The 13,270-nt window shown below is 40.2% G+C and overlaps 1 protein-coding gene across 1 annotated transcript in view; it reads left to right on the top strand.

Annotated features, from left to right (window-relative positions):
* LOC128661537 (TPR and ankyrin repeat-containing protein 1-like) overlaps nucleotides 1–13,270 on the top strand; it is a 148,164-nt gene that overhangs the window by 20,108 nt on the left and 114,786 nt on the right. Inside the window, 1 exon segment of the mRNA XM_053715783.1 lies at nucleotides 3,411–3,554. Coding sequence (XP_053571758.1) covers nucleotides 3,411–3,554 — 144 coding nt within the window.

Raw genomic sequence — 13,270 nt, forward strand, 5'->3', positions numbered from 1 at the left:
TTTTGTTTGATCCAGATAGATGTGTTTAATTTGTTTTTCTTAAGGTCATGTCTGTTAGATTTTCGTTTTTGTGAACGTTCTTCTCTGGAACCGATACTTGCGATTTAGGTCGCGTGGGCACTTCCTCGGAAGTTGCGCACTTGTCGAACAATAGAATTACGGTTTTTTTGTTAATTTATCGATCCTTCGGGACGAATTTTCTTGGACCTTGGGCAGTTCTAGGCGGATACTGGTCGGATACCTTTTCAGCTGTTACCAGGGTTCATGTCACCCTCGTGGTGCTAATTAATCCTGCTAGATTCTGAATGTTTTTTGGCCTATTCTATGGACTCCGGGCTCGGATCCTACCTAAGTATGAGGCCTTTTGTTTAAATACAACCCCTCCGTACGGAGGGTTATGAGTGCCAATCTAAGTTGGTTGTTCGGGCTTCTCGTCTGGGATATGGATCTGGTTCCTCAGTTCCCCGGGGACTCAGAACCTATGGGGTCTGGTGTGCTAAGTGATTAATGTTTTGCTTTTTCACTCAAGGTTCTTCCGGACGCTGACTCTTTAGCCTATTAAGTATTTTATTGCGGTGGCAGAGTTTCCTTTCCTTCCCGCCTTGGGTGGATCATATGGTCTGGAATGCGCGGGCATGTTTTTTTCTCTGCTCAGAGTTGTGTTACTCTAACAGTTGGTGTGCAGGGGTTCTCTGCCCTCTTTGGGGAGCTGGGAAGCTCCAGCTTTTGCCTGCTTAAAGAAGATTTTGGAAGATAGATACTTCAGGGATCTCAGGATGTTGCCTCTTCCATTACCATTGGTCTGACCATGGTCTCGACGTTCGGGTGTCTTTCGTCCTCGTTGCAACTCTAGCTTTGGGGCTTTTCAGTGAAGGGGTGAGGTCGGTTATGGAGGGCCGCCCTTCTGGGGTCAGGTAGTTGACCATTTCTCTTCAAATGCTCTGTTAGGGACTTTGTGGGCGGTGTCTTCAGTTCGATTCTCTGGGATGGTGAACAGGGTAAAGGGTTCTCAATCGCCTTTGGGTGTTGGTGGCTACCTTGCCTATGCGTGTAGCACGTATTAACACTTGGATTGCAAATAAATCTCGTAGACAAGTGCCCTGGGTGCTGAATCTTAGACCGTTAAGGAAGTCCTTTGTGACTCTTGGGTTTGAGGCTATTGCTAGATCACCAAGTCTACGGACTTTAGAGGTGCGTTCCTCCTTGTAGGAGGCAGCTTAGGGTTCCTCTGTATGTCAGATCTTCGATTGATTCAGTTTTCAAGGACCCTAACCTAGGTTTGTGTCTCTCCTTGGATGGGTGTGGACGGTTAGATCTCACACTAGATGTTTGTGGTCCCGTGGGCCTCTCTCCTAGAGGCTGGGGCTCTGTGAGAGATACCTATCATTTTGCGGCTTAGGCTTTAGGTCCTTTTGGCGGTTCCATACTGGTCTTCTGGCGCATTTATGCTGTTCCTCTAGACTCCACGTATCTTCACCTGGGTTGGTGATATGCCCAAGGGGTCTCACCTCTATAGTAGGGTGGTTTTCCGTTGTTTATGTCCCTTCTCTTCTAGAGCGGGGGTACTGTTCTCCGGGTTCAGAGTTACCTTAGTATTCGGAGCGACCTGTGGGTCCTTGGTGGATTGCCTTGCAAGGGTCTTTTCCCTACTTGCGTTCCAGAATCCTGCAAGGGGAGTTGCGATGTAGTGACTGGTTCCTCTGTTCCTGCAGCGAGAAGCTGAGGGTTTGATCCCTATGGGGCTCCTGCTTTATGTTGAATTCTGATATATGGATGCTAAGGGTCTGAGGGCCTTCTTCCCTTGGGAAGTGTTCCTTGTTTTTAGAGAAGACAGCCGTGTAGGGGTTTTCGTACCTGAGCACAATGTCTACCCTGACTCATGGTAGCATACCGTTTGTAGTAACGGACAGCGGTCTAACCAGGGGTTTTGTTCCTACGTTGACCCTTCCTTTCTCTTCCAGGAGTCTGGGACTCTTGTCTTTGGTTTTGACTAGCCTTTGGGCTGCGACCATTATCCTAGAGGGAAGATTAAGGGTCGGTTATTCTATGCAGGATTCTCTCCTTTGTGTTAGGCCTTGGATGTCCTCTTTTCCACTGGTGTTCAGTGCTGGGAGGGGACGCTCCTTGGAGCCTGATATTCGGAGGGCTGTGAGCCCTTGGAAGGTTTGCAGTTGAATCCAGCTACAGCTATTGCACTTTGAGGGTGTAACCAGCTACCGCTAATTGCACTTTGACTGAGTGTTAGCAAGCTTTGAAATGCCTTTTGTGTTTGGGTTTAGCAACGGTGAGTCAGCTTGCTACCTGGAAGCTGGTCATTGGGAGTTCCTGTTCAGAATGTTGGTGTTCTTTTTGGAGAACTCTTTACTAGCTGCTGGGATAGATATCCTATTTCTGCTGTCTCTGCTTTCTCGCTTTCTTTCATGATTCAGATAAAGCATACAATTTTAAACAACTTTCCAATTTACTTCTTTTATCAAGTGTTCTTGTTATCCTTTGTTGAAAAGCAGTGCTGTAAGCTCAGGAGTGTGCATGTGTCTGCAGCACTATATGGCAGCAGTTTTACAACAATGTTATACATTAGCAAGAGCACTAGATGACAGCACTATTTCCTGTCATGTAGTGCCTTAGGCATGTGCACGCGACCTACCTAGGTATATCTTCAACAAAGAATGACATGAGAACAAAGCTAAATTGATAATACTCTCAAAACACCAAAGACTAATAAAGGGAGCGCCCAATAAGAGGGAAAAAAAGTTATGAATGTTAATAATCAATCAAAAGTGATATGAATAAATTGTGTACAAGCTCTATAACGATTGATCCTCCTCGCCCCAGTAAGGGTCTGGGTGAACCTTGATGGCGAAGAAATCTAAAACGCAAATGATACAAGGACGCCATAATGGCCTAGCACAGTCTGTCGTAGGACATTTTGGCATCCTAGTTTGATAATAGAAGTAAACTGTAAACTCTTTTTTTAAATGTATTCTGAATAATTAAAGACAAATTTTGGGTTTCATGTCCATTTAATTTCACAAGGAAAATATACCATGAAACAAAGAATACCCAAGAGCACAGTATCCAGATCGAGCAAACCAACAGAATGTAAATTGGAAAGTTGTTTAAAATTGTATGTCCTATCTGAATCTTAAAAGTATAATTTTGACTAGACTGTCCCTTTAATTGAACAGAGAACTACTGAGTAATGCTTTGTGCATCAGGGATGGGGTAGATTATGACCAAATCTAAAATCATTTTTAAGGGTTTGCCTACAAAAAAGTTCTATAGTCTGTGATAGCAGTTTTTGTAAAAAAAAAAATACAACTCAACTGTAACATATTGTTGTGTTTTAACATAAATCTTATCACTTCTTTTTTTACTAATCAGATGACTCCTGTGTGGTTTTTTTTCAGGCTTCCAAGGAATGGAGAATAATTTCTTCTTTCACTCCAGTTTTTTATTTGAATGATAAGAATCAGCCTCTTATTGAAGTCCCGTTGGATAGCCTCTCGGCATCTACTAGTAGACCCTTCACTTTAAACCCAGAAATGCACAAGGTACAAAACCACACTGACATTCTTCCTTTGCTTCTTTTGATTTTAGTGCAAAAATCTTGTGTACAATACTGCAGCTGTGACCGTTGTAAGTTTAGAAGTATTATATTTATTTAAAATGTTCATTAACACAGAAGATCCTACAACAAGCATTTGCTTTCTAACGGAAACATTTTCTTGACATCTGAATTTACACAGATATTATAATTACACAGCAAAGGCCAAAGGTCATTGTTTAAAGGGACATTGAACCCAAATTTGTTCTTTCGTGATTCAGATAGAGCATGCAATTTTAAGCAACTTTCTAATTTACTCCTATTATCAATTTTTCTTAGTTTTCTTGCTATCGTTATTTGAAAAAGAAGGCATCTAAGCTATTTGTTTGGTTCAGGACCCTGGAAAGCACTTGTTCATTAGTGGATGAATTTATCCACCAATCGGCAAGAACAACCCAGGTTGTTCACCAAAAATGGGCCGGCATCTAAACTTGCATTCTTGCATTTCAAATAAAGATACCAAGATAATTAATACAATTTGATAATAGGAGTAAATTAGAAAGTTGCTTAAAATTGCATGCTCTATCTGAATCACAAAAGAAAAAATTTGGGTTCAGTGTCCCTTTAATCCAGAAAATAAGAATCTGAACAAACTTGATTAAATCAGTCACTGTAATACTTGTACTGTATGTTACAAGGTGGGATCACCACTACAATCTCACATGTTTTTCACATGTTTTCATAGGATTAATCCTCAAGTGTGTTCACTACTATCGGAACAGTAAACCAATGTGCTTATATTTTTACTTAAAGTGATGGTAAATTTCAGACTATAAGAAAGTTGTAATAAAAAATATATTAGTTTGCAAGTAAAACCACTTTTATTTTTTTTTTAAGTGTATATATATTTTATAATTGGTATTGTCTTTTCCTCCGCCCCCCCTTCATTTACTATTTTGGCAGGGTTGTGATGTATAGAGCAGTCTAATCCACTCTCTACATATGCTTTCTAAGGGCTTTAAAGGTGCTGGACTTCAAGATTGTCAAATGACACAAACGCTGATTGGATATTTACTATAATTGTGATTTAAAAAAAAAAAAAGTTAATCCAAGGGGGCCGGCATATCATTGCAATATAAGCATTACTATATGCACTAATTTAACCCTTTAACAGATGGATTAAAAACAGAAAAAGTACACATACTGTTTTTAATGGCAATAAATTAAATATATACACCTAGATTACGAGTTTTGCGTTAGGAGGGGTGCGGTGCTAACGAGCAGTTTATGCTCACCGCTCACTTGCAGACAGCGCTGGTATTACGGGTTTTTATAAATCCGGCGTTAGCCGCAGAAAAGTGAGCGAAGAGCAAAATTTTGCTCCACATCTCACCTCAATACCAGTGCTGCTTACGTTAGCGGTGAGCTGGTAAAACGTGCTCATGCACGATTTCCCCATAGGAATCAATGGGGGAGAGCCGGCTGGAAAAAAAACCTAACACCTGCAAAAAAGCAGCGTAAAGCTCCTAACGCAGCCCCATTGATTCCTATGGGGAAATAAAAGTTATGTCTACACCTAACACCCTAACATGAACCCCGAGTCTAAACACCCCTAATCTTACACTTATTAACCCCTAATCTGCCGCTCCGGACACCGCCGCCACCTACATTATACTTATGAACTCCTAATCTGCTGCCCCCAACATCGCCGCCACCTACATTATATTTATTAACCCCTAATCTGCCGACCCCCAATGTCGCCGCAACCTAACTACATTTATTAATCCCTAATCTGCCGCCCACAACGTCGCCACCACTATAATAAAGTTATTAACCCCTAAACCTAAGTCGAACCCTAACCCCCCCTAACTTAAATATAATTTAAATAAATGTAAATTAAATTACTACAATTAAATAAATTATTCCTATTTAAAACTAAATACTTAACTATAAAATAAACCCTAAGATAGCTACAATATAACTAATAGTTACATTGTATCTATCTTTGGATTTATTTTTATTTTACAGGCAACTTTGTATTTATTTTAACTAGGTACAATAGTTATTAAATAGGTATTAACTATTTAATAACTACCTGGATCAGCCAATAGGATTGAAGTTCAATCCTATTGGCTGATTGCATCAGCCAATAGGATTTTTTCTACCTTAATTCCGATTGGCTGATAGAATTCTATCAGCCAATCGGAATTGAAGGGACGCCAACTTGGATGACGTCACTTAAAGGAACCTTCATTCAGTCGTCGGCCGTCGTTTGAAGAGGATGCTCCGCGTCGGATGTCTTGAAGATGGACCCGCTCCGCGCCGGATGGATGAAGATAAAAGATGCCGTCTGGATGAAGATAGAAGATGCCGTCTGGATGAAGACTTCTGCCCGTATGGAGGACCACTTCTGCTCGGTTGGATGAAGACTTCTCCCGGATTCGTTGAGGACTTCGGCCTGGTTGGGTGAAGATGTCTCACGGTAGGGTGATCTTCAGGGGGTTAGTGTTAGTTTTTTAAGGGGGGATTGGGTGGGTATTAGAGTAGGATTGTGTGGGTGGTGGGTTTTAATGTTGGGGGTTGTACTTTTTTTTTACAGGTAAAAGAGCCGATTACTTTGGGGCAATGCCCCGCAAAAGGCCCTTTTAAGGGCTATTTGTAATTTAGTGTAGGGTAGGGCTTTTTTTATTTTGGGGGGGGCTTTATTATTTTGTTAGGGGTATTAGATTAGGTGTAATTAGTTTAAAAATCTTGTAATTATTTTATTATTTTCTGTAATTTAGTGTTTGGTTTTTTTTTTGTACTTTAGATAATTTTTTTAATTGTATTTAATTTAATTAATTTAATTATAGTGTAGTGTTAGGTGTAATTGTAACTTAGGTTAGGTTTTATTTTACAGGTAAATTTGTATTTATTTTAACTAGGAAGTTATTAAATAGTTAATAACTATTTAATAACTATTCTACCTAGTTAAAATAAATACAAAGTTGCCTGTAAAATAAAAATAAACCCTAAGATAGCTACAATGTAACTATTAGTTATATTGTAGCTAGCTTAGGGTTTATTTTATAGGTAAGTATTTAGTTTTAAATAGGAATAATTTAGTTAATTGTAGTAATTTTATTTAGATTTATTTCAATTATATTTAAGTTAGGGGGGGTTAGGGTTAGACTTAGGTTTAGGGGTTAATAACTTTATTATAGTGGCAGCGACGTTGTGGGCGGAAGATTAGGGGTTAATAAATGTAGGTAGGTGGCGGCGATGTTAGGGACGGCAGATTAGGGGTTAATAATATTTAACTAATGTTTGCGATGCGGGAGTGCACCGGTTTAGGGGTTAATATATTTATTATAGTGGTGGCAATGTCTGGTTTGGCAGATTAGGGGTTACAAATTTATTTTAGTGTTTGCGATGTGGGGGGGGCCTCGGTTTAGGGGTTAATAAGTAGTTTATGGGTGTTAGTGTACTTTTTAACAATTTAGTTAAGAGTTTTATGCTACGGCGTTGTAGGGTAAAACTCTTAACTACTGACTTTTAAATGCGGTACCAGGCTTGACAGGAGATGGTCTACCGCTCACTTTTTGGCAGACTCGTAATACCGGCGCTATGCAAGTCCCATTGAAAAAATAGGATACAAACTCAAATCTCTAGCTCACTTATATCTTTTCGCGACCACTCTCCCGGAAACACAAACATACTTGACATTTAATGTCAATCCCTAGTTCCCACGCATCCCCCCCCCATACATAACGTGCTCCTCTTTTAGAGGAGACTACCAAAGCGTTTTTTCTTGTCTATACCGCAACCCCCATTAACCTAGCACAAGAACTATTTCTCCTACTCATCTCGAGGCAAACACCGCACATCCCATATCCTATCTCCCCCCATCCCTTTTCTTTTTGTTTGTTTTTTTCTTCACTCTCTCTCTTCCCTCCTCCCCTGCCTCACTTCTCTCCCTTCTTCCTCCCCCCTGTTTTCCCATTATTACACCCCACTTTAACTTGATCTCATAACATACCTTTGGAGAATATGGCCTTATCATTCACTTCCCACAATGTTAGAGGCCTCAACACCCCTAATAAACGAAGCAGACTCCTACGCTTCCTCAACCATATAAAATCTAAGGTGATATTTTTACAGGAGACCCATTGGGTGGCGGGTTCCCCTTAAATCACACAATATCCAGTTATGGATTAAATAAATCTTCATATTTATTTAAGATGGAGTTTATTTGTTCATTGCTTAAAGAAGTTTTGATTGCTTTAGATATGGAGGAGTCCAGTCCTCTTGATACTAAAACTGCTAAACGTTTAAATTCGGTTTATAAACCTCATGTGTTAATTCCGGAAGTTTTTCCAGTTCCTGATGCTATCTCAGATGTGATTGCTAGGGAATGGGATAGTCTGGGTACTTCATTTACTCCTTCTCCAAGGTTTAAGAAATTGTACCCTGTGCCATCTGATAGACTGGAATTTTGGGATAAAATCCCTAAAGTCGATGGGGCTATCTCTACTCTAGCCAAACATACTGCTATTCCTACGGCAGATAGCACTTCGTTTAAAGATCCTTTAGATAGGAAAATTTAATCTTTTTTGAGAAAAGCTTATTTATGTTCAGGTAATCTACTTAGACCTGCTATCTCTTTGGCTGATGTTGCTGCAGCTTCAACTTTCTGGTTGGAGGCTTTAGCGCAACAAGTGACAGATCATAATACCTATAGCATTGTTAAACTTCTTCAACACGCTAATAACTTTGTCTGTGATGCCATTTTTGATATCATTAGAGTTGATGTCCGGTATATGTCTTTAGCTATTTTAGCAAGACGAGCTTTATGGCTTAAATCCTGGAATGTAGATATGACTTCTAAATCAACTTTGCTTTCTCTCTCTTTCCAAGGTAATAAGTTGTTTGGTTCTCAGTTGGATTCTATAATTTCAACTGTTACTGGAGGGAAGGGTGCTTTTTTGCCTCAGGGCAAAAAATCTAAAGGTAATTACAGGGCTGCTAATCGTTTTCGTTCCTTTCGTCAGAAGGAGCAGAAGCCTGATCCTTCCCCTAAAGGAACAGTTTCCGGTTGGAAACCTAATCCAGTCTGGAGTAAATCCAAGCCTTCCAGAAAGTCAAAACTAGCCCCTAAATCCACATGAAGGTGCGACCCTCATTCCAGCGCAGCTGGTAGGGGACAGGTTACGATTTTTCAAAGATGTTTGGATCAATTCGGTTCACAATCTTTGGATTCAGAACCTTGTTTTGCAAGGGTACAGAATCGGTTTCAAAGTAAGACCGCCTGTGAGAAGATTCTTTCTCTCACGCATTCCAGTCAATCCAGTGAAGGCTCAGGCGTTTCTGAAATGTGTTTCAGACCTAGAGTTAGCTGGGGTAATTATACCAGTTCCAGTTCTGGAACAGGGTCTGGTGTTTTATTCAAATCTATTCATCGTACCAAAGAAAGAGAATTCTTTCAGACCGGTTCTGGATCTAAAAATATTGAATCGTTATGTAAGGATACCAACATTCAAAATGGTAACTATAAGAACTATTCTGCCTTTTGTTCAGCAAGGGCATTATATGTCTACAATAGATTTACAGGATGCATACCTGCATATTCCAATTCATCCAGATCACTATCAGTTTCTGAGATTCTCTTTTCTAGACAAGCATTACCAGTTTATTGCTCTTCCATTTGGTCTAGCAACAGCACCAAGGATCTTTTTGAAGGTTCTCGGTGCCCTTCTCTCTGTAATCAGAGAACAGGGTATTGCGGTATTTCCTTATTTGGACGATATCTTGGTACTTGCTCAGTCTTCACATTCTGCAGAATCTCATACAAATCAACTTGTGTTGTTTCTTCAAAGACATGGTTGGAGGATCAATTTGCCAAAGAGTTCCTTGATTCCTCAGGCAAGGGTAACCTTTTTAGGTTTCCAAATAGATTCAGTGTCCATGACTTTGTCTCTGACAGGAAAGAGACGTCTGAAATTGGTTTCAGCCTGTCGAAACCTTCAGTCTCAATTGTTCCCTTCGGTAGCATTATGCATGGAGATTTTAGGTCTCATGACTGCTGCTTCGGAAGCGATCCCTTTTGCTCGTTTTCACACGAGACCACTCCAGCTTTGTATGCTGAACCAGTGGTGCAGGGATTATACAAGGATATCACAAATAATATCCTTAAATCCCAATGTTCGATCATCTCTAACTTGGTGGATGGATCACCATCGTTTAATTCAAGGGGCCTCTTTCGTTCGTCCAACCTGGACTGTGATCTCAACAGATGCGAGTCTTTCAAGTTGGGGAGCTGTATGGGGATCTCTGACAGCGCAAGGGGTTTGGAAATCTCAGGAGGCGACATTACCAATCAATATTTTTGGAACTCTGTGCGATTTTCAGAGCTCTTCAGTTCTGGCCTCTTCTGAAGAGAGAATTGTTTATTTGTTTTCAAACAGACAATGTCACGACCGTGGCATATGTCAATAATCAAGGGGGGACTCACAGTCCTCAAGCTATGAAAGAAGTATCTCGGATACTTGTATGGGCGGAATCCAGCTCCTGTCTAATTTCTGCAGTTCACATCCCAGGTGTAGACAATTGGGAAGCGGATTATCTCAGTTGCCAGACGTTACATCCGGGCGAATGGTCTCTTCATCCAGAGGTTTTTCTTCAGATTGTTCAAATCTGGGGACTTCCAGAAATAGATCTGATGGCCTCTCATCTGAACAAGAAACTTCCCCGGTATTTGTCCAGATCCCGGGATCCTCAGGCGGAAGCAGTGGATGCGTTGTCAATTCCCTGGAATTATCATCCTGCTTATATCTTTCCGCCTCTAGTTCTTCTTCCGAAAGTAATCTCCAAAATTCTAATGGAGCGCTCATTTGTACTGCTGGTGGCTCCAGCATGGCCTCACAGGTTTTGGTTTGCGGATCTCGTTCGGATGGCCAGTTGCCAACCTTTGACACTTCCGTTAAGGCCAGACCTTCTATCTCAAGGCCCTTTTTTCCATCAGGATCTCAAATCATTAAATTTGAAGGTATGGAGATTGAACGCTTAATTCTTAGTCATAGAGGTTTCTCTGACTCAGTGAGTAATACTATGTTACAGGCTCGAAAATCTGTCTCTAGAAAGATTTATTATCGAGTTTGGAAGACTTGCATCTCTTGGTGTTCTTCTCATAAATTCTCCTGGCATTCTTTCAGAATTCCTAGAATTTTACAATTTCTTCAGGATGGTTTGGATAAAGGTTTATCTGCAAGTTCTTTGAAAGGACAAATATCTGCTCTTTCTGTTCTTTTTCACAGAAAGATTGCTAATCTTCCTGATATTCATTGTTTTGTACAGGCTTTGGTCCGTATCAAACCTGTTATTAAGCCAATCTCTCCTCCTTGGAGTCTTAATTTGGTTTTGACAGCCTTACAGGCTTCTCCGTTTGAGCCAATGCATTCTCTGGACATTAAATTACTTTCTTGGAAAGTACTGTTCCTTTTGGCTATCTCTTCTGCTAGAAGAGTTTCTGAGTTATCTGCTCTTTCTTGTGAATCTCCTTTTCTGATTTTTCATTAGGATAAGGCGGTGTTGCGGACTTCATTTCAATTTTTACCTAAGGTTGTGAATTCTAACAACATTAGTAGAGAAATTGTTGTTCCTTCATTATGTCCTAATCCTAAGAATTCTAAGGAAAGATTGTTACATTCTTTGGATGTAGTTAGAGCTTTGAAATATTATGTTGAAGCTACTAAAGATTTTAGAAAGACTTCTAGTCTATTTGTTGTTTTTTCTGGTCCCAGGAAAGGTCAGAAGGCTTCTGCCATTTCTTTGGCGTCTTGGTTAAAGTCTTTGATTCATCATGCTTATGTGGATTCGGGTAAGTCCCCGCCTCAAAGAATTACGGCTCATTCTACTAGGTCAGTTTCTACTTCCTGGGCTTTTAGGAATGAAGCTTCTGTTGATCAGATTTGCAAAGCAGCGACTTGGTCTTCTTTGCATACTTTTACTAAATTCTACCATTTTGATGTGTTTTCTTCTTCTGAAGCAGTTTTTGGTAGAAAAGTACTTCAGGCAGCTGTTTCTGTTTGATTCGTCTGCTTATAATTTCAGTTTTTTTCATTATAAAGATTAAAACTTTTGATCTGGGTTGTGGATTATTTTTTTCAGCGGAATTGGCTGTCTTTATTTTATCCCTCCCTCTCTAGTGACTCTTGCGTGGAAGTTCCACATCTTGGGTATCTGCTATCTCATACGTCACTAGCTCATGGACTCTTGCTAATTACATGAAAGAAAACATAATTTATATAAGAACTTACCTGATAAATTCATTTCTTTCATATTAGCAAGAGTCCATGAGACCCACCCTTTTTATGGTGGTTATGATTTTTTTGTATAAAGCACAATTATTCCAATTCCCTATTTTTTTATGCTTTCGCTCCTTTTTTATCACCCCACTTCTTGGCTATTCGTTAAACTGAATTGTGGGTGTGGTGAGGGGTGTTTTTATAGGCATTTTAAGGTTTGGGAAACTTTGCCCCTCCTGGTAGGAATGTATATCCCATACGTCACTAGCTCATGGACTCTTGCCAATATGAAAGAAATGAATTTATCAGGTAAGTTCTTACATAAATTATGTTTTTCTATGGTACATTCCTCCTACTCACGCATCGATTTTATATTCTGTGAACCCCGTCTTTTAGACCATATCCAATCGCTCAGATCTTGGACTGCACTTGGTCGGACCACTCCCCGGTGCATATAACAGCAATATTGTAAACCCTAGACCTTCTTGGAAACTACCTAAATATCTTCTGGCAGATGCCTAGAATATTAATCTAATCAAAGAAGAAATCAAACAATTCATAATGATCAATGATAATGGGGCAGTCAATGATCAGTGCCTATGGGGCTCACTTAAGGCTTATATTAGAGGCATTTTCTTTAAGCTAGCATCTAAACATAAAAAGAAACAAGGAGAGACACTTTCACAACTTCACATAAAGCTCTGTTCTTTAGCTCTTCAGCATAAAAACACACTCGACCCAAATCTTTTACTTCAGCTGGAAGAAGTGAAGGCCCAAATTTCCACCATAGAAAATACTAGATTACAATGGCAGATAAATAAGCTCAAACAATTGTATTATGCGAAAGGCAACAAAGCAGACCGACTTCTAGCCAACAGATTGAAAGAAAGAACAGCCAATGCTCAAATACCATACCTTAAAACAAAGAATGGCCAAGTTCGATTACCTATGGATATTGGCAAGACCTTCGCTAACTACTATCAGGGCCTCTATAACCTGAAAGACTCCTCGGATTGCCTTACACCCACGCTTGAGAACATAAGGGCCTTTCTTGATCCACTCTCTCTTCCAACTCTTACTGAAGATCAGAAAGCATTTATGGATTCTGCTTTCACTGCACGAGAAATAAAAACAGCCATCAAATCACTAAAACATCACAAAGCGCCAGGCCCAGATGGCTTTACTGCCATTTTTTATAAACAATTCACCTCACTCATTGTTCCTCTACTCTCCAGAGTCTTTGTCATGGCAGGGGAGAGGGGCTCTTTCTCCCCCGAATTTCTAACTGCCACAATAGTGACTATTCCTAAGCCTGGTAAAGACCCTAATATTTGCGAAAACAAAGATATACGCTAAGGTGTTGGCAAACAGGCTCAATAGTATCCTCCCCTCCCTACTCGATTGGGACCAGGTTGGTTTCACGCCTGACAGAGAGGGACCT

The sequence above is a fragment of the Bombina bombina genome, chromosome 5 (assembly GCF_027579735.1).
Source record: "Bombina bombina isolate aBomBom1 chromosome 5, aBomBom1.pri, whole genome shotgun sequence".
Taxonomy (NCBI): domain Eukaryota; kingdom Metazoa; phylum Chordata; class Amphibia; order Anura; family Bombinatoridae; genus Bombina; species Bombina bombina.